Here is a 22,580-nt window from a genome sequence, read left to right as displayed (position 1 = left end):
TTGTGGCCAGATCCTCGCTCATAGCCCTGTAATTCCCTTTACTCAACTGTAATACTGAGACATCTGACATTAGCTTTTCCTTCTCAAATTTCAGGGTGAATTCAATCATATTATGATAACCTGCACCTAAGGGCTCTTTTACCTTTAGTTCTCTAATCAATTCTGGTTCATTGTACAACACCCAATCCAAAATAGCTGATCCCCTAGGGGGCTCAGCCACAGGCCACTCTAAAAAACACTCATAGGCATTCTAGAAATTCTACCTCTTGTAATCCAGAACCAACCTGATTTTACTAATCAACCTGCATCCTGAAATTCCATGCATTTTCTTTTGCCCATTATAATTTGTAATCTATATCTGTGCTACTGTGTGGAGGTCTGTATATAGCTCCCAGCAGGGTCTTTTTACCTTTGCATTTCCTAGCTATACCTATACCTTAAGCTCTAATTCTCCGGAATGTGGATAGATGCACAACACCTTTAAGACTACAGAATCATCTCACTAATTGGTAACCATGTTTTGGTATTGGGTTCAATATCTAAGGAACACCAGAATGGAGGACAGTGCTCAACTATCAGTTCTCCTTGGATTATCGACTAGTGTCTTGTTTAGAATTCTGTTCTCATTTCAGTCTCAAATCAGGTCTCGATTCCAGATTTAGATACTCCAGCTCTTGGGTCTAGCGATCCTCGCCAAGGTCTCTTGCCAGTTTCATTTTGTACCAACAGAGCCAGCCCAGCCCCTCTGCCTACCTGCCTGTGCTTTCAATATAAACTGTATCCTTGGATTCTCAACTCAGTTTGTAATCTTCTTTCAGGCATTACCTAGTAATCCACACAACATCATACATATCAATCTGCTGTATTTATGTGGATGGACCAGGACAAATTGTTGGCCAATTTTACACTGTGATGAAAGAGGGTTACAAAAGTACACATAGGCTAAGATGTTAACTGTCCTGTGCTAGCACCAGTGGGATCAACAGTTGATCTGCCACCTGTCTTCAGGAGAAAGAGATAAGTAAGACAATACAGCAGCATTTGGAAATGTTAATGAAGGGACGAGAGAGTTTAACGGAAGGAGACACCGGTCTGAGTATTGTCAAGACTGGCTCCTTTTGAACCCTGAACTGTTTGAAGTGTGATGGTCAGGCGATACCCCAGCAAGGGGATAAAAAGGGGCAAGTTCGCTAAGACACCACACACGAGACCACGAGGTAATGAGACCCTGGAAGCGGTGCACCCCCACAAGTTGGTGGGAGTTTTAGAGGTCTGGTCGCGGGACCAGCCATAGACGCACAGGGTGGAAAGATACAATCGGCGGGAACCTGGTGTGTGTCCGCCCTTGCCTGGGTGCCGGGTTCACCGCTGAAGAACGATCGTGTCTGGAACGGAGGGGTCACGGTCGGTGACCTCAGAAGACATTACAAAGGGCTCGCCCAAAAGCTAACTGCGAGGACTATCGAAGGTCTGTTTGGAATCCGATTTTCATATTCATTCGTTCTCTCTCTCGCTCCAACAGCACGACAGCAATTACTGCGAACTGAACTAAACTGAACTCTGTCACTTGTGATTGGACATTTTACCCCTAGATTGCGATAGAGCTGATTGACCCTATTATCCTAGCTCTGTGTACATGTGTGTTTATTCATTGCTAACCTGTTGCATTTATATCCTTACTATTAGAGTACTGTGTTGCTTATTTCTTTAATAAAACTTCCTCAGTTCCAGTAATCCAGACTCCAACTGAGTGGTCCATTTCTGCTGGTTTGGCAACCCAGTTACGGGGTACGTAACAACACCAAGGAACTTGAAGCTCTTAACTAACTCTTCCCTCTTTACAAAATCAGCAGGGGCATAGATAGGGTGGGTAGCGTGACACTTTTCCCTGAGCACTGTACATCAAAACGCAGTGGGCAGATATTTAAGAGTCAGAGGGAATCTGAGGAAAATGCTTTTCACCCAGAGGATGGTTGAAATCTGGATTTTGTTCCCTGGGTAGGTGCTGGAGATCAGTACTGTCTTGCTAGTGGTGCTTTTGAATTGCCAAGGCACAGAAGGCAACAGACTTACTGCTGATAACTGGGATGTGTAGTTGAGTTCTTGTTGATTCATGTGAGCAAGATTGTCAAAGTGTCTGTTTCTGTTCTGCTTGACTTGCAGGTAGGGGAAGCAATTTACTTTTGGAGCAGCTTATCATCCCCCTGTGTTCAATGTGTAAAATTGGCATAAAGCAGCAAATGCAGAACTTTATTCCATAAACTGCACGCATTTAAATATATTACCTTCAGCCCTGTGTTAACCTTTTTCAATTTTGTCCACCTTTTAAATTTCATCTCATCCTTTTGATTGCAATTTTAACCAATTACCAGCCTCTCCTTACCAGGACTTTCACTGCACTCTGCCATTGTTTGTAAACCAACTACCTCATCCTCAGCACTATCACTCCAGTTCCCATTCCCCTGCCAAATTAGTTTAAACCCTCCCGAAAAACACAAGCCAACTTGCCTGCAAACATATTGGACCCACTCAAGTTCAAGTGTAACCCATTCCTTTTCTACAGGTTGTACCTTCTCTAGAAGAGATCCCAATGATCCATAAGTCTGTACCCCTGACCCCTGCACCAGTTCCCCAGCCACACATTCATCTGCCAAATCATCCTATTCCTATTCTCACTGGAGCATGGCACAGGCAGCAATCCAGAGATGACTAACCCTGGAGGTCGTGTTTTACAACTTTCAACCTAGCTCCCTAGAATCTCTCTTCAGGACCTCCACACCTTTTCGATCTATGTCACTGGTGCCAATATGCAGCAAGACTTCTGGCTGCTCACCCTGACCTTGAGAATGCCATGGAGCCAATCTGAGATACTCTTGGTCCTGACAGCTGGGAGGCAAAATACCATCCAGGTGTCTCTATCACACCCACAGAATCTCGTTTCTTAATTCCTCTGACTATGGAATATCCTGTCAACACTGCAGTTCTCTTCACCTCTCTGCTCTTCTGTGCCAGAGCACCACGCTATGGAATAACCATTGGTGCTATAATAATGGCGATAACCTTATTACGATTCTTGTGCTCAGTAGTGGGTCCAAAAAAGGAGGGGACGTTAGAGTTTTGGGTACCTGGTGGGAATGGATGGTAAAAGAAAGCCTTGAGAGCAGAATCATTTTAGTCCTAAAGATGTAATTTGCTTTAAATCCTGATAATATTAAATATATGTTGTCATGGGAGTCAAAAAGGAGGGAATGTGGAAATATGTATTGAACTTTGTATTTTTTGTAACCATTTGAAACCAGGTAACTAAGTGGAGTTGTAGACAATCCTGGAGTGCTAAGCTAATATGTTGCATTACATGTACATGACTGCAAGAAATGGCTTTATTAAAGGAATACTTCAATGCAAGCACCCAATGTACTGAGGCCCCCTAGGCCTGAGTTGACGTAGTAGTAGTAGCAGTAATGTACTGAACATTGTTCAAAAATAAGGATGTAGCAGAATATAGACTGCAACAAGGGCTGAGCTCACTGGAAATAGTAAAGTTGTCTTGTCCTTAAGTATAAAAGAAAGATTTAGGACGGAGATGAGGAGAAACTGTTTTTCCCAGAGAGTGGTGAATCTGTGGAATTCTCTGCCCAGGGAAGCAGTTGAGGCTTCTTCACAAAATATATTTAAGATACAGTTAGATAGGTTTTTACATAGTAAGGGAATTAAGTGTTATGGGGAAAAGGCAGGTAGATGGAGCTGAGTTTACGGACAGATCAGCCATGATCTTATTGAGTGACGGGGCAGGCTCGATGGGCCGGATGGCCTACACCTGCTTCTATTTCCTATGTTCTTATTATCCCCGACCATTCCTGACGGGAGTGGAGGTGAAACTTCCCCTCGCAGGAAATAAAGAATAAAAATTCCTGTTAAAGATCTACTCAGTGGTGGTTTTGTGTTTTGTGAGACTTCACGGAGAGATACTCAAGATCTTTCACTGCTTTAACAGTTAGGGAACAATGACCAGAACTCCTTAACTTTCAGGTTGTCCTGGGCAGTAGAATGTGGATGCCAAAAGACAAATTTAGAGCAAAATTATTCAGAGTAAGATAACCCTGAAGATTCAAGAGTCAGAAAGCTTTAGGCCCTTGTTCAACTGTCACTGTAATTGGCTTCGGATACCTGATTTTCAGGTATAAAATGTATTAAGCTGTGTTGAAAGAAAGTCAAGATGGCTAGAGGATTTGTTTTGTGTGCTGCACCCTTCCTCAATTGATTGGAATGTGTGATTTCTGTCGGGAAGGGAGTAACATGAGATCAGTCTCCTGTGTAAGGCGGCAGCAAACCTCTGATACTTTCCCTTGGCCTGCCATGGAAAGGTGGCAGGAATGTCCTCAGTTTCTGCATCTGTAAATGATGTGAGATCTCTGTCAAAACACCGCTCTTCTAGGACTTGCTCTAGACGTCCAAGAATTGCTGAATCTTCAGGCAATTTGTCCACCTCACCTCCAGGTTGACTGTAGCTGCTGGGTCTAGGGTCTAAGCAATACATACAAAATGCTGGAGGAACTCAGCAGGCCAGGCAGCATCTCTGGAAGAGTACGCAGTCGACGTTTCGGGCCGAGATCCTTCATCAGGAACCTCAGCTGTGTTGATGATAGCCGCAGTGAGCTCCTCCCTAGGCTTGTGAAACCATTGGTGGCCACAGGAAGAGGAAGGACTGGCCCCACCTCAGACACTTCCACTGTTAATGGAACAGAGGAGTTCACAGGTCCCCTTGGCCGCTCCAATTCCTCTCCCTGGGTATCGGCCACAAGGAAACTTTGGTCGACAGTTCCCAGCTCTCCTTACACTCAGGCTGCAGCCGGCACAGTGAGCCCAGTGACAGTGGTGCAATCCTCCCTGGCACTCGGTGCTGTTGCAGTGTCTGAGTGTCTTTCCTCCCAGTGTACTGTGTCCTCAGGTCAAAGAGGAGGTTTAGAGTCCAACCAGAAAGCAGACTCTGAAGGAGAAGGTATCACCTCCTGAGACTGCCACAACCCACTGCTTTGGAAATCTCCACAATTTGACTGGGTGGTGTGGCTTAAAGGGATGGCGGCTCTCTCACAGGGTTCTGCACTTTCGATCAGACTCACATCTACCAGACAGGTCCGCGTCTCTGGATGGCAGACACTTACTTCCACCTGGTTGGTGGGAAGCTCCATCTTCCCAACGCCGAGTGCCACAAACCCCGATAGCACAGTCTCTGTCTCAACCTCACGCTGGTTCTTATTTTCCCGTATCTCACCTTCAGGACATCGGTGCTGTCTAAGGAGGTAATCCTTGAGTTAAAAGGAAAGTAATAGATTGGACCAATAAATTTCTCACGCCACAGTAAATATATAATCTACACTGATATATTCATCTCCTGAAGGGGCAAGGAGACACAAACAAAACAGTTACATCGATCCCCAAATCCCCCTCCCTACACATGAAAAAATAAGAAAGACTGGGTGAAAAACACAGGATATAAAATACTATAAGTCAAAAAAAAAAGGCTATAATACAAGTCCACACAAAAGCACTGAAAACCAGGGTAAAATTCTCCAGCAGGCCTTTCCATCTCCGTAGCAGAGTAATCAACACAATCAGCTGGCGCACACCCTCCGCACTCGGCTTAATGCTTCATTCTCCCTTGTTGCTTTAGTCGGCAAACAATGAAAGCTTTAAATGGCAATATGGAGTCAAACATTGCCCCTTCCCTCAGCCTGCTCGCCATGGAGTTCAGCAACGCTGCCTCTGTCTCCCTGAATCCCCTCGGACACTGCACAGCGCTGAAGCACCCAAACGATCTCCAAGCTTCTGCATTCGCCTCGATGTTTCGATCACCCTCTCCACTTTAACCATCAAAGGCTGGAATCTTTAATGGGTGAAATGGACTCAAACACTGGCTCACTGCCCGTAGCCATCCTGCGGCCTGCCTGCATTGAGTTTCGCTCATGCTTCCTCCTGGACTTCTCTTAGAGACTGCAGAGTGCTGGAATACCCAAACGATTTCCAAACTGCAAATCACAGGCTCCAACAGTTCCAGAATCACATTCAGGACAAAAAAAAACAACCATAGAAGACATAAAAGAAGTGAAACATATGGTTTCATGATCTATCCTTCGTCCCACAGTCCATAAAAACAGAAGAAATACAAGCAGAAGTAGGCCATCTGGCCGATTGAGCCCGCTCCACCATTCAATAAGATCATGGTTGATGTGACCATGGAGTCATCTCCACCTACCTGCCTTTCCCCCATAGCCCTTAATTCTTCTACTGTGCAAAAACCTATCCAATCTTGTCTTAAATATATTTACTGAGGTAGCCTTCACTTCTTCATTGGGCAGAGAATTAGGCAGATTAACCACTCTTTGGAAAAAGCAGTTCCTCCTCATCTGCATCCTAAATTTACTCCCCCAAATTTTGAGGCTACATCTCCTAGTTTTAGTTTCACTTCCTGCGTCTAACTTAGTCTGACTCCCTCATCTCTGGAATCAACCTGGCAAACTTCCTCTGCACCGTCTCCAAAGCTAGTATATCCTTCCTCAAGAAGGGAGAGGAGAATTGCACACAGTACTCCAGATGTGGCCCTACCAGTACCCTAGACAGTTGCAGCATAACCTCCCTGCTCTTAAATTCAATCCCTCTAGCAAGGCCAACATTTCATTTACCTCCTTGAAAGACTGCTGCATCTGCAAACCTGCAAAGACGCATTGATGTAGTTGGTAGGTCGGGTTCAATAGGTACATTTAATGTCAGAGAAATGTATACAATATACATCCTTAAATTATTTTTCTTCACAAACATCCAGGAAAACACAGGAGTGCCCCCAAAGAATGAATGATAGTTAAACATTAGAACCCCAAAGCAAACCCCCCCCCCAGCTCCCCACTCCCACACACAAGCAGCAACAAGGCAACAACCACCACCCACCAGCAAAATTTGTTATTTCTTGTTAATTTTTAATCGGTCATTGTAAATTATCCTGTGATTAAGCTAGGATTAAATTGGGGGATTGCTAAACAGCACAGCATGAAGTGCTGGAAGGGCCTCTCGATAAGTAAATAAATAATACTGGAGATCTGAAATAGATCCAGCACCCACTCTTTCTGATGGGGAACCCTAAATCTAACCTTAAGTCCCGTCCCCTGGCCCAAAGATCAACTCCTATCCTTGACCCTACCTCGTCTCCAGTCACAGTGCTGTTCCTTACATCTAACCCAAAGACCAAACAAACCCCTGAACACTGAGAAGCTATTGGTGACCATGGGAGGAGGAAGGATATGCTTGACTCAGACAGGAGCTCATTAGTGTGGTCGTGAGTTCTTCCATCATCACTGTGGAGGTTCCAGATAAAATGCTTATCCCACCGCTCTACTCTCTCTACCCTCATGACTGATGTAAGGGATTTCTTCTTCTATGTTACTGCGAAGGGTCATAAAATGGCTTCTTTGTTATGTTGGAATAAAAATGGCTTTTCTGTAATAATAACTGCGATGTAAGGAGTTCTCTCCCTCCCTGTTTGTTTGGGTTATATTGTTGATAAGAGAGAGAATGGACCAATGAGTGTCCATGTTATTCTTTCTGTGGGTGATATTTTGTCTCATATGGCTGGGAACCGTGTGGTTTGGCGGGCTTTGGGGAGGAGACCCGAAGAGGACGGACGTGCTGGACGCGCTCTGGTCAACCACCGTGGCTGGTCCCGAGTGGCGAGTCGAGGGGATTGCGTGGTGGAAAGAGGACCCCGTCAAATTGAGCTCCAATGGTTGTGCATGAAGTGGTTGAACTCTGATAAGTCTGGCACCTTTTACTTTCCCTTTTATATTGTATCTCTATTAATTACATAGTTCCAGTAAGATTTATAAAGTGTAATCTGTAAATCGTACATTGTGTGCTGTCTGATAATTGATGTGTGAGTTTGTACCAGGTGGCATTACACAGCAACGACACAACCGTGAGACACGGTTTGGCGGGTGGACGGGGCTCCCCCTAGATAAACAAGAGCCGATAGACCTGAGCGTTACATTTGTGGGGGCCATCTGGGGTTGAATTCTGTGTAAGCTGTATAAATCACCAAGTAGCACAGAGATGGACCGGGATAAGATTGCAAGCTAGTGTGATCTCGAGGATGTACCGGTTAATCATGCGTGCATCATAAGTGGGGTGGTTTTCTGCACTTCGGAAGAAGTACTAGTGCGAGGGTTGAGTCTGATTAAAGCTATCGGCAAGATAGAACTGATAGCTAGAAGGTGCGGTAAAGCTGTGGAATCCAGCTGGATGTTGGTTCGTACGAGTGCTGACATCATGACGTTGGAACCGCCAGCAACGGTCAGCGTCCCGGGGGAGGTGGGACTGTGGGGCCTTCACACCCTCCCAGAGGACGAATGTGAGGAGGCACCAGAGGAGGAGTTTGAGGAGACCCCAGGGGAGGTGCCAGTAGCCAGTGGTGGAGGGTTGTATGAATGTGTGAGGGAACAAGTTCTCGGGGTAATGAGGAGAGAGGGGAAAGAGGGGTCAGAGTGAGAAGGGTTGGTCAGGCCCCGTCCCCCAGCTAGAAGTGAGACCTCCGAGTTAGCAGCCACCATTACCTCCCTGGCGAGAAGGGACGAGGGGCCCCACCCGAAGCTGAGAATTTTCTCAGGAGCCACGCCCACCCCGGAAGGGGAGGACAATTATGAGACATGGATCGAAAACACGGCCCAGTTGTTAGGGGAGCGGCCAGGCTCGGATGAGTAAAAGAGACAGCGATTGGTGGAAACTTTGCAGGGAGTGGTGACTGGTATCGGCCGGAAGCTGAAAGCTGAACAGCCCTCGGCTTCCCTGCGGAGTATCTGGAAGCTTTGGAGGGTGCGTTGGATTGATGGGAGGTTCCTGGGAGATTTTAGTGGAGTTTCAAAACACACGGCAGGGAAGAGCGGAAAAGCTCTCAGAATACCTCTTCTGGCTGGAGATAATGCTTAATGGGTTGCGGCGCCGAGGGGTAGTGAAGGCTGATGAGGTGGCGAAGTTGAGGTTGAATCAGATATCTAGGGGTTCCCTGGGGGAGGACAAGGTGGCTTGGAGACTCAGGCAGTCCTATAAAAGGAGCCCCCCTCCATCATTCGGTCAGCTGATCAGAGAGGTGCGGGAGGATGAGAGCACATTGGGCCGGAAAGAGGGCTCTGGCCACTGGCGGCGATCCTCAGCGGTTCAGGAGGTGGTGACAGGGTTGAGAACCGAGTGACCCAAGGAGTCCCAGGTGGGTAGGGACCCCTCGCATGAGTGGATTGACAGGGAGAGCACCCCCTTCAGGGGGCGGGCCGTGTAGTGGGCTGAGAGTGGCGGGCGTCCCGGGAGGAGAGGGGCGGCGGGTAGCATGTGCTAACACTCCAAAACCACACATTGGAGCTTTAAAATCATGATACAAGAATGACCGAGGCCGAGGGCCGAGTCTTCGCGGTAGAGACTGTAGCTGATCAGGCCCAAAGCCGCATCCGGGCGCTGGAAAAGCAAGGTCAAAGTCTGTCTGAGCATATCGATAATCTTGAGAGTAGAGGCAGGAGGAAGAACATACAGATCATCGGTCTACCTGAAGGTACAGAAGGCAGCCAGCCAGCAAAATTTTTTGAGGGCTGACTGCCTAATTTCCTTGATTTGGAAACCAAGACTGGACGGCTTAAAGTGGAAAGAGCTCACTGTACACTGGCTCCAAAGCCAGGTCCAGGCCAATGCCCTCGACCCGTCCTCGTCCTGTTCCATAATTTCGGTGATAAGCAAAGAGTGATAGAAGCTTCGAAACGCCATGGGACTGATACCCAGGCTTTAATATATGAGGGATCCAGGCTTATGTTTTTTCCAGATTTCTCAGCAGCTGTTGGTCAGAAGCGCAAAGGATTCGACCAGGTGAAGAAGCAGCTGAGAGAATCCGGAATCCAGTACTTAATGCTATACCCCGTTGCGCTGAGGGTCATCAACAACGGGACCACCAAGATATTTGGTTCTCCTGACAAAGCTAAAACCTTTGTGGGCACGTTGGGCTAAAGAATGTATATATTGCGTAGTCCTGGTCATGGACGATAACATGCTTGATGGTCGTTTTATTTCACTTTTTCATTACTCGATGGCAAGATATTTTATAGGATGGGTAACGTATTTGTTTTGATTAATATAGTTTCATTATTTGTTTAAGCTAGCGGTGTGCTCTAGCCTGAAGGAGCTTAAACATGACATTAATAGATCGGTGGATTGATAAATTATGCCCTGTTTTCATTTTTGACTATGTTAAATGCCATATTGGCAGTGGGGCAGAATATGGGGTGCTAGAAGGTTCACATATCCCCTTTAAGTGTGGAGTAAGTCCTTTTGTTCAATGCTGTTGGCGCTTTGTTTATTGCGTGTTTTTTTTGTTCACTTATTGCTGCTCAGCTGATCTTAAGTCGGGTTTCTTCTCCTCCAGAGTCAAATGATTGTTATAAAATGTTATAGCCAATAATATATTAAAATTGTGCACTTGGAACATTAAGGGGAGTCATTCACCAATCAAGAGAAAGAAAATCCTACTAAACCTGAAAAAAGAGAGGGTGGGCATAGCCTTATTGCAGGAGACACATCTAAATAATAAAGAACATCTAAAACTGCAATAGAGTGGATTAATCAAGTCTATTTTTCATTTTTTTAATACCAGGAGTGGGGGGGGGGTGGCTATTTTAATTAGGAAGAACTTACCTTTTAAGTTATTAGACTGCATTAAGGATAAATGTGGGAGATTTGTGATTGTTAAGGCTTCAATATGCGGAGAGGAATATGGTATTCTTAATGTTTACTGCACTCCAGCTCATCCTCTCAAATTTCTAATAGATGCTTTTTCCAAATTTACAAGCTTTTCAATACAAAACATTATTGTAGGTGGGGATTTTAATTGTCTCATGGACCCACTAATGGATAGAGTGCCTAGTGGTCCCGATTGCTCTCCTCACAGTCTAAACAAATCATGGGCTTGTGTGGAGAACTAGGACTTGTGAATGTCTGGAGGTTGTTACATCCCTCAAAAATTTCACATATATTTTCTAATCCACACAAGTGTTACACCAGAATTGACCTTTTTCTAACTCGCAAAATGTTCCTAGGTTTAGTTGTATCCTGCACAATTGAAAATATTGCTATTTCTGACTATGCAGCAGTATATTTATATTAGATTTAGATTATGAAGACACGTGGTCCCCTTTTATTGTCATTTATTAATGCATGCATTAAGAAATGATACATTATTTCCTCCAGTGTGATATCACAAAACACAGGTCAAACCAAGACTGAAAAAACTGACAAAACACAAAATTATACATATAGTTACAACAGTGCACAATACCATAACTTGATGAAGAAAGTCCGTGAGCACAGTAAAGTTCAAAGTTTCTCAAATGTCCCACATCTCACACAGACGGGAGAGGGAAGAAAAACTCTCCCTGCAATGCCGACCACAATCCAATTCTGAGTCATCCGAAAACTTCGAGTTCTGATCAGCTCTCCGACACTGAGTACTGAGCGCCATCTCTGTCCGAACAATTCGACCTCCTTCTCGGTCGCCAAAAGCAGGCAAGGCCAGGGATTTTGAGGCCTACCCTCCAAAAGATTTCCGACCACACAGTAATGACAGCAGCGGGCGGGCGTTTCAGAAATTTCCCCAGATGTTCCTCTGTGATTTCACGTCCATTCTCCATCAAAACAGAATTGTCCAGTGCCCCTATTTAATAGATACGACATCATTTTTCACCGGAGAGCTGCGCACACGCGGCGCGCTGCCATCTTCTCCTCTCGCAAATATTAAGCCCAAAGATAATTCAGCACGATCTAGACATTGGAGGCTGAATCCTTTTATTCTAAAAGATAATAAGTTTATAGTCTACCTCCAAATTCAAAACTTCCCTATTTATTAATTCCAAATCAGCTAGTTGTCCATTGATATCTGGGAAACTGCTGAGGCCTATGCAAGGGGATTAATTACCCCTTATTCTGCTGGTAAGAAGTGACAAGCTGCGGAACAGCAGCACTAGTGGGAGCAAGGCTTGCGGCAGCTGGAAAAGATTATATTTATAAGCCTTCTGCAGCCAAGTTACAGAAGATCACAGCCCTACGCTGTGCATTAAGCTCTTTATTTACACAAGCAGCCAAAAGAAAATTGACATTTGCTCAACAAAAATTGTTTGAGCGTGGTGAAAAACCAGGTAGGTATTTAGCTTATTTAGCTAGAAAGAAAAATGCCTCTCAGACTATTGCTTTAGTTAGGGATAGGACTTCTTCCGCTCTACCATTGAGAGCATACTCACCAACTGCATCTCAGTGTGGGATGACAATTGTCCTGTATCAGACCGCAAAGCACTCCAGCAGGTGGTGAAAACTGCCCAGCGGATTATCGGCACCCAATTGCTCACCATTGAGAACATCTACCATAAACGCTGCCTGGACAGGACGAAAAGCATTATCAAGGATGCATCTCACCTTAACCATGGACTTTTTACTCTCCTCCCATCCGGTAGGTGCTACAGGAGCCTCCGCTCCCACACCAGCAGGCACAGGAAGAGCTTCTTCCCTGAGGCTGTGACCCTGCTGAACCTCACACCACAGTGCTAAGCAGTATTGCACCCATATCGGACTGTCTCAGTACTTTTATATTTGGGTGCTGTAGCACTTACTTTTTATTTGCAGTTATTTTGTAAATAATACAATTGTTTTGCACTTCTGGTCAGATGCTAATTGCATTTCATTGGCTTTGTGTCTGTACTCGGCACAATGACAATAAAGTTGAATCTAATCTAATCTAATCTGACTCCAGATCGTCTCTCAAAATTTAAAACGGGGATTTCTCCAAATGTGTTCTAAATGTAAAGGAAATACTGGAACTCTCACCCATTGTTTTTGGACATGTCCCAAACCTCAGGCATACTGGAGTGATATTTTGGGTGAAATGGAAAAGACTTTGAAGATGGAGCTCGAACTGGACCCACTGTCTTTTCTCTTAGGCCTACCCAGCAGTCTTACTAACGCACATCAAAAAAAACTTTTTAATATCCTGACTGTTTGTGCGAGGAAAACATTTTACTTTGTTGGATATCCGATAAGGCCCCTGGACTTTCTGGTTGGCTTGAATTAATCATGGAATACATTCCTTTGGACTTTTTAACATGTATGGTACACTCAAAAACAAACAGTTTTCATAAAACATGGCAACCTTTTCTACAGTATGTAAATGTAAACCTGTCTGCTATCCTAATAAGGGCTTTTGTATAGGATGTGGTGGTGATGTCTATATTTTGATGGCAATGTTCAGATAGCTGATGTCTGTGAGGGGAAGAAATGTAAATGTACTTGGAGATTGGAAGTTTTATTATGCTGAGCAATTGAAAAAAATCAAAAAAAAACCTTATTTTCTTCTCTCATGGAATCAAGATCAACGTCAATCTTAGAGCAGACCAAATAGAATTTTTTCCTCAGCGATTTAATCTCTTTGGCAAGTTTCACATCATTTTCTTTGAATCAACAAACAGAGATTATGATAAATAAATCGTATTTCTGAATTGCATTTCTTTGAGATACATAGCTGCTGTGAATAGTGTAGATCCAATCCCTGGCAGGTCCCATTAGCGAACATTGGGCAGAATGGGATGTGAGTATCCGGTTGGCTCCATTGTTGTTCCTGTAGTCCCAGATTTAGCTGCTCCCGGATAAGTGCTCCGAAGTCCTCTCACTTCATCACTGCATTGATGAAGGTGGATTTTCTTGTACCTGTGTCTCCCGTCACTGCGATGTTAAGCTCAGTTTTGTCCAGATCAGTTACTTTCTTCTCTATCAGTGATTGAACTTTTTCCACCCCACCTGCTTCAAAATCAGACGTCAGTTTGCTCAGTTCTTCCTGTGTGAAGAATGAGGGGCTCTCAGTCTCTTCCACCTGTTCACTGAAAGAAAATATGTTCCATTAAAGTTCTCAGCTGAAACAACTTCTATTTGTATTGCATGTCACATCATTCACAGAATGTCTGCATGTCAATCCTTCCTGGTAATAGTCAAAGCACTTTTTGCTGTTTCAATTTGCTACCAAACAGCTAAATATACAGACTTTGTTATTCTAATGTACATAAGTTTAAATAACGGTTAATATGTTCTGACTTCACTTAACCACCATCGATTTAACTAATCATAGACTAGACCTTATGTTTATAACGCCTGTTTGTCCACAGAGTAGCAACTTCACATTCTTCTACCATTCTGTTTCTATTCATCCATGTTGCTTCACCATATCATCTCTCTCAGTCGAACAAGGTTATCTAAAATTTTGTCTCCCTGAACTGATTTTGCAGCTAAAGTTGATGGAAGGGAAATTTGGTGCACAGGAAGCCCTATATTGCACTGAGAGCAGTAAGCGTAAAGGCGGGGGGACTTGCGGTTCTGGTAAACAGATGGTGCAATCCTGGTCATATTACGATCAAGGAACGTGTTTGTAGCCCGGATATTGAACTTTTTGCTGTTGGACTCCGGCCATATTATTTGCCAAGGGAAATCTCGCATACAATTGTGGTTGTTGTGTACATCCCTCCCTCTGCCAACCTGACGTCGGCGTGTAACATCATTTACACCGTCATAGTCAGATTACAAACTCAGCGCCTGAGTGCCCTCATTACCATCTCAGGTGACTTCAACCACGTTACCATGGCTAGAACACTGCCCAGCTTCACGCAGTATGTGAGCTGTACAAACAGAGGGGAGAGGACTCTGGATTTGATGTACGCTAACGTCAAGGATGCATACAGCTCCTCTCCCCTCCCCCCATTGGGAAGGTCAGATCACAACCTAGTGCATCTAAAACCCTGCTACGTGCCTCTGGTGAAGAGTAAACCTGCAACCTCGAGGACAGTGAGGAAATGGATGGAGGAGGCTTATGAGGCGCTCCAGGGTTGTTTTGAGGTGACAGACTGGCAGGCACTCTGTGAGCCACATGGAGAGGATATCGATGGGCTCACAGAGTACATCACTGATTACATCAACTTCTGTGTGGACTGCAATGTTCCAACAAGAACTGTCCTTTGTTATTCAAATCACAAGCCATGGGTGACAAAGGACATTAAGGACATCCTGAACGCCAAAAAGAGGGCATTTAGAGATGGAAATAGGAAGGAGCTGAGGGCAATACAGAGAGACCTGAAAGCCAGGATCAGGGAGGCTAAAGACAGGTACAGGAGGAAGCTTGAGTGGAAACTCCAGCAGAACAACATGAGAGAGGTCTGGAGTGGGATGAGGACCATCACTGGGTTCCGGCAAACTAGCAACAGAGGATCTGAAGGCAGTGTACACAGGGCCAACGAACTTAACCTGTTCTTTAAGAGATTTGACATTATGGCCCCTGCCCATCCCCCACATGAGTCATCTGTTGTCGGTCCCCAACCAACACATATTCCACTCTCCCCTCCTACCTCTCCTCACAGTCCCCCACCCTGCTCTCATGACTATACCCCTTCCCCACACGAAACCACCACGGTGGGCTTCACAGCTGAACAGGTGAGAAGACAGCTGCAACATCTCAACCCAAGCAAGGCTGCAGGACCAGATGGTGTCAGTACCAGTGTGCTCAAAGCCTGTGCCCCTCAGCTATGTGGAGTACTTCGCCATGTCTTCAACCTGAGCCTGAGGCTCCGGAGGGTTCCTGTGCTGTGGAAGACATCCTGCCTCGTCCCTGTGCCGAAGACGTCGCGCCCCAGCGGCCTCAATGACTACAGACCGGTGGCATTGACCTCCCACATCATGAAGACCATGGAGAGATTTGTTCTGGAGCTACTCTGGCCTATGGTCAGGCCACACTTAGATCCCCTCCAGTTCGCCTACCAGCCGCGACTAGGAGTTGAAGATGCCATCGTCTACCTGCTGAACCATGTCTACGCCCACCTGGACAAGCCAGCGAGCACTGTGAGGGTCATGTTTTTTGACTTCTCCAGTGCGTTCAACACCATCCACCCTGCTCTTCTGGGGGAGAAGCTGACAGCGATACAGGTGGATGCTTTCCTGGTGTCATGGATTCTTGATTACCTGACTGGCAGACCACAGTACATGTGCTTGCAACACTGTGTGTCCGACAGAGTGGTCAGCAGCACTGGGGCTCCACAGGGGACTGTCTTGTCTCCCTTTCTCTTCACCATTTACACCTCGGACTTCAACTACTGCACAGAGTCTTGTCATCTTCAGAAGTTTTCGGATGACTCTGCCATAGTTGGATGCATCAGCAAGGGAGATGAGGTTGAGTACAGGGCTACAGTAGGAAACTTTGTCACATGGTGTGAGCAGAATTATCTGCAGCTTAATCTGAAAAAGACTAAGGAGCTGGTGGTAGACCTGAGGAGAGCTAAGGTACCGGTGACCCCTGTTTCCATCCAGGGGGTCAGTGTGGACATGGTGGAGGAGTACAAATACCTGGGGATACGAATTGACAATAAACTGGACTGGTCAAAGAACACTCAGGCTGTCTACAAGAAGGGTCAGAGCTGTCTCTATTTCCTGAGGAGACTGAGGTCCTTTAACATCAGCCGGACGATGTTGAGGATGTTCTACGAGTCTGTGGTGGCCAGTGCTATCATGTCTGCTGTTGTGTGCTGGGGCAGCAGGCTGAGGGTAACAGACACCAACAGAATCAACAAACTCATTCGTAAGGCCAATGATGTTGTGGGGATGGAACTGGACTCTCTCACGGTGGTGTCTGAAAAGAGGATACTGTCCAAGTTGCATGCCATCTTGGTCAATGTCTCCCATTCACTACATAATGTACTGGGTGGGCACAGGAGTACATTCAGCCAGAGACTCATTCCACCGAGATGCAACACAGAGCGTCATAAGAAGTCATTCCTGCCTGTGGCCATCAAACTTTACCCTTGGAGGGTCAGACACCCTGAGCCAATAGGCTGGTCCTGGACTTACTTCCTGGCATAATTTACATATTACTATTTAACTATTTATGGTTTTATTACTATTTAATTATTTATGGTGCAACTGTAACAAAAACCAATTTTCCCCGGGATCAATAAAGTATGACTATGACTATATTGTGAGGGATGCTAGTAATCGTCTGATAGGGTGCAGAAGAGGAGAGGTTATCAAAGGTTTCTATGCAGATGATGCGTTCTGTCTCCAATGTGGTACATCTATACAAGATCTGGCATGCTTCTAACATTGATAAGCCCTACCACAGTCAACGATCTCATTTCAGTTCTGAATTATGTTGCACAGTTAAGTAGTTTGGGGGTGGGGGGGGGGGAAGAGGAACAGTTTCCAAGAACATGTCCATCCTCAATATTGTGAGTTCTAAAGATGTGGCAGCCTAATAACAAGTGATGGTAGGTGCAACACAGATATCAAATACAGAATAGCAATGGCGAAAGAAGTTTTCCAAACATTGAAGCCCATATTAACAGACAGAAAGCTGAGCATGTACACTAAAAACAGAATACTTGCAGTGATACATTTATTCTGTCCTGACTTATGGAAGTGAATGCTGGACCATTTCTCCAGCAATGGAAAAGGGACTAGAAGCAGCTGAATTATGGTTCTACAGGAGAATGTTAAAAATATCATGGACCACACACACATCAAATGAAGAAATTCTCAGAAGAGCCCAAGCAGTTCGATCACTCGTACCAACAGTAAGGGAAAGACAACTCAGATTCCTGGGACACATCATGCGGAAAGATGAACTAGAAAAACTCATACTCTCTGGAAAGATTGAGGGGGGCAAACCTAGAGGAAGACCTCGGCTTATGTACATCAAAAGCCTAGCCAGGTGGCTACACATCAAGGAAATCGAAGTCATCCAAAAAACGAAGGATAGATCTATACGGAAAACCATGGTTATCAAAGTCCACATCGGATATGGTACCTAGACAGACAGACCCAAAATCGCTCTAACAGTCCCTCCTCTCAGCCCTCCTGGACAAAACTAATACATTTGTACCAGGAAATGCCAACCTAGAAGGATTACTCAAATAGGACAGCAAAACGCCTGTCTCGAAATCCCGCCCCCCCCCCCCAATTTTGTATGCCTCAATATCTATCCTAGCATTCCCTAGTCGCTACCTACCAAATGTTAAGCAGAGAGGCCATTCCAAGTCTTTAGAAAATGCGACTCCTTTCGTGTACCTGTCGGCACTTTCCCTGCGGGCTGACTGTAGCTTAATCACATTCTTTTGTCTTCAGCCCTTTATCTTGTCGCTAAAACTCTCCTTCCAGGAGCACCCACAGGCTCTCTCATCGATATACAGGAAGGGGTTGGTCTACGTAAATGTCTGCAAGGACCTCTCCCCGGCGGCACCCCCTTCTAAACTGTCCAGTCGATCACTGTCCCAAGTGCTGTAAAGGGCCCAGCTCCTCAGACTGGGGGTGACTGCTTTCAGATGCCGTGTGCAGTCTGAAACGCCATTGAAGTGGTGGAACTTGCCGTCTCTGCTTTAACTTAAAAATCCCTCCCCATCTATTTTCCAATAAATTTCTATACTATGCTATAAAATTAATCATCTGCCTTCAGCAACCAGCCTTCTTTACAGAGTACCATCATCATCACACTTTAGCAGGCTATTCATGGTTTTCCAACACGTTCTCAGTGTCTTCTGCCACGTTCTCAGCGTTTTCTGCCTTTGCGTTTTCCCCGGGTATGTTTTCCTCAGCTGTGGTCAGGTCTGCCATGGCCGGCTGCTGTTCCTCTCTGAGGTTCTCTGTAATTACATGGTTACTGGGTACATTGGTTCCCCACTCCGTCTGTGGGAGCAACAAGAGGGTGGGTCGTATGCTTTAACCTCGGTCCAGTGTTTCCACTGGCTGCCTCACCGAGTCTGCACACAGACACACGTATCATTCGTTAAGAGTACCGTCTGTGGTCCTACCCACTTGGGGGCAAACCCTGGCCTTTCCAGCAGTACCCTCACCATAACTTGGTCACCAGGCTGTGGAAGGATTACCTCCTTTCCCTCTGGCTCTCTCTGATCAGCGATTCGCTGCTGTTGTTTCACTCGGTTCTTTAACACTAAGTTGGTTACAAAGGTCTTTCACATATTGGGTCATTCTATCCCTGTAAGCCCCAGGCTCCCTGCAACCCATAATTACCCCATAGGGGAGTCGCATTGCTCGCCCCATCAATAATTCATAGGGGCTGAGACCCAAAGTGTGGTTCGGTGTTGCACACAATCTCATCAGGATTCCTGGTAATACATCAACCCATGTCTTTCCTGTCTCAGCTATAGATTTGGCTAACGCATTCTTGATTGTTCGGTTCATCCTTTCTACCATCCCTGAACTCTGGGGGTGGTCGGGTACGTGGAACCTGTGAGGGGATCCAGGAGTGCCCCTATTAACTGTTTGAAGAGAGACAGAGAGAGTCATTCATCATTGATGGTTTGTTTGGAAAGGAGAGAGAGAGACGAAGATTAACAGTTGGACTGTCACTTTAAGGCATTGGAAGTAACTTTGGATTTCTACTGAGTTTGGAGTTGGAGACAGCACTGAGCAGCTCGAAGGTTGCTATGGTGACCAGAGGCAGATTGCTGATATTTCTTCAACGACTTTTTGCCTGCTTGTGCACTCCTTTACAGACAAAGGAGGGAGGGACTCTTTGAATGACAGGTGATGCTCAGCACAGAAAAATAAATGAGATGTCAGATGATACAGACCTCAGGACACATGATCTGGACACTGAATGAGCATTGTTATGCCTGCAGAGAAAGTGGGTTTTGGAGGATCGATCAGGCGGATTGATCCAAATTGCTATTCCATCGCTGAAGAAGGGGTTGACTGGTGGGGAGTTGTCTATGTGTCCACCCTTGCCGGGGTGATAGCTCCACCACAGGAAAATCAGTCCCCCTGGTTAAAGTCACAGTCGGTGACTTGTAAAGGATTTCGGAGGACGACGAGAAGATCGATGGCATCAACTCACCTGAAGACTCAACTCACTCTCTCTCTCTCTCTCCATCATTACTCAACTACATACCACGAACTGAACTGAACTGAACTTTACTCAACATCGTAAGACTGAATCTTTTTACCCCTAGACTTAAAGAAGCTTGGTTTTCATACATATATATTCCACACTTACTTTTATATATAATCATTGCTAACCTATTTGATTTATTTACATTTATATTACTGTATTGCGTAGTTACTAATAAATATTAGTAGTTTATAGCAATACGAGACTCCAAAGTGGTTTTCTATTTCTGCTGGTTTCTTTATCCCCGTCACGGGGTACGTGACATGAACTGGGGCCTGCGTCCACGATATGAACAAATTGGTAGGGAGGCTGGTTTGATTGATTGGGGAAAATTCCTTTTGATTTGATTGTGTGGAAAAACAGCAGAGACTTTCTGAAATCACCAGACCCAGTGACTTTGAAGTTTGCTAAAAAGTATGAGTTGTGGGACATTGCTAAAGAATTGAGAATTGAGGTAAAGAAGGGTGTGAGTAAGGTAGAAATTCAAAGGAAGATAGTTGGATATTATATAGATAAGGGAACATTTGATGAGGAGGCGTTAGAGATGTTCGTGGAAGCTGAACCTGCTGAGGATCAGCTTCTGTTGGAAACATTAAGAAGGGAGCGTGAATTGAGATTAAAACAGCTCGAGAGAGAGGCCACAGAGGCAGAAAAACAGACGGTCCATGAGGCTAGAGAGGCAGAAAGACAGAGACAGCTCGAGAGGGAGAAATGTCAACATGAAGATCACGTGGCAGAAAGGCAGAGACAGTTTAAAAGGGAGAGATTGCAGCAAAGAGGTTTAGAGTCAGACCCTGATGATTTTTACAGCTCGAAAGGGCTAGTTTTGTGTGATGAATTTAAAAGTTGTGTTCCTGATGAGGTCGGGGCCTATCCAGTGGCAGAGGATGCCCCTACCCTGAGGGGGTCTGTTGAGAAAGCAGACGAAGAAGTTTTAACCCACGAGGTTGAGTTAACTCCAGATGAGAGTTGGCCAGAGAATAGCTGGGAGGTTCGAGATGACCTTGAATTTGAAACTGGGACAAGTGATGACAGCCCAGAAGAGGCAGCTGTCCCGATTGCCTGTGTTCAGGTTGTAGAAGTACCTGTGTATTCACAGGGTACTGAACCTTGTGTTGAAACTCAGTTGAAGTTTGAGGTGTCTGACTTGGTTGAAAGGGAATGCAGTCCTTTTGTGTCAGATGATCTTGGTTCAGTTAGTAAGGGGTTAACCTTGGTACCAGTGACTGTGAGGATTCGCAGTCATTTGTAGTAGACCGTGTTTTAAAAGCTGGTGAGGTCAATGTTGCTGGAAATAATGGGAAAAGTGCTGTTCCTGGACTCTTGGATCAAGTGATGGAAAAGGTTGGATTGGTTGCACGACCTTTGACCCTGCATGCAGGACGAAGGCCTGCTGAGACAGGATGCGCTAGTTTGTTAGATTTTGTTTGGACATTTGGAAATGAGCACCTGCAAGGTCATACTGTTATTCACTGTAATGTGACGGAAGTTGCTATGGGAGCAAGGCGTAGTGAAGGTCCGAGAAAGTTGATAAAGAGATTGTTTGGCCTCTTACATATTCTCATCAGCCTGATGATGGCACTGAGTTTAATAAACAATGGAGGCATGTTAACAGCTCTCCAAGGTAAGAGTGTTTCAGCAATTCAGCTAATGAGCGAAGCCACTGCTGAGGCCTATAGCAAGACCAAAGGTTTAAATTATTGTGATGTGTCAGAGACTTTTCTACCTTCTAGATTTCAGCGGGACTTAGAGGGTAGTACAATTGATAAGGGTAGGGTGTACAAGAAAGGTTTGTCTTTGTTGAGAAAGGATTTTATCGAGGAAGAGAAGTGAGATTCTGGAATGGTGGCTTTAAGGGAGATGGCTCTCACAGGAGAGGAGGTTCAGAGAGAGTCAGTGGGGTGTTACCTTAAAGATGAGGTGTTGATGAGGAGGTGGAGACCAGTCACTGTGCCTGCAAGTCACGTGGTGGTTTTGAAAGGTTACAAGGCTGAAATTTTAAACATGGCTTACAGTATGCCTTTAGGTGGACGTCATTGTGTGAGAAATGAGGAAAATTGGAACGGGGGGGGGAGTTCCCCTCCTTTTATTTATTGTTGGAGATTTATTTATTGTTACTCACTGAATCTAGACTCACCAACATGTCAGAATTCCATTGTTTTGGAAAATATTACTGATAAGGTCCACCAGTTGGACCCAAAACCAAAAAAACAAGTAAAAGGACTAATTGGTGTTTTGAAATGGGGCACAGGTGCAGTGAATGACATCATTATGAATTTAGCCCAGCTTATGAAATGGTATCTTCACAGAGTGAACTTTGAGAAAAGTAAAATGGGTGAAAAAGAAATTAGAAACAGGAAAGAACAAAGAAAGAGAATGGATGACTGTATTGATAGAGTGGGGAAGGCTAAATACCTTTATAAGATTGACTTGTTAAAAGGATACCGGGGAGTTCCTTTAACAGAGAGGGTTAAAGAGATATCATCATTTGTGACACCATCGAGACTGTACGAATACAATGTTTTACACTTTGGGATGAAGAATCCTCTAGAAACATTTCAAAGAATAATCAATTCTGTGACTG

At 45.1% G+C, this 22,580-nt stretch overlaps 1 protein-coding gene across 1 annotated transcript in view; it reads right to left on the bottom strand.

Moving 5' to 3' along the window:
• The window catches only part of LOC134352910 (interferon-inducible GTPase 5-like), a 41,198-nt gene extending 28,606 nt beyond the window's left edge, over nucleotides 1–12,592 (bottom strand). The window contains exon 1 of the mRNA XM_063060514.1: nucleotides 12,484–12,592. Coding sequence (XP_062916584.1) covers nucleotides 12,484–12,492 — 9 coding nt within the window. The 5' untranslated portion in view covers nucleotides 12,493–12,592. The remainder of the gene's footprint in view (nucleotides 1–12,483) is intronic.
• Between the last annotated feature and the right edge of the window lie 9,988 nt (nucleotides 12,593–22,580).

The sequence above is a fragment of the Mobula hypostoma genome, chromosome 10, assembly GCF_963921235.1.
Source record: "Mobula hypostoma chromosome 10, sMobHyp1.1, whole genome shotgun sequence".
Classification (NCBI taxonomy): domain Eukaryota; kingdom Metazoa; phylum Chordata; class Chondrichthyes; order Myliobatiformes; family Myliobatidae; genus Mobula; species Mobula hypostoma.
This window is presented reverse-complemented; position numbering and strand designations above follow the sequence as displayed.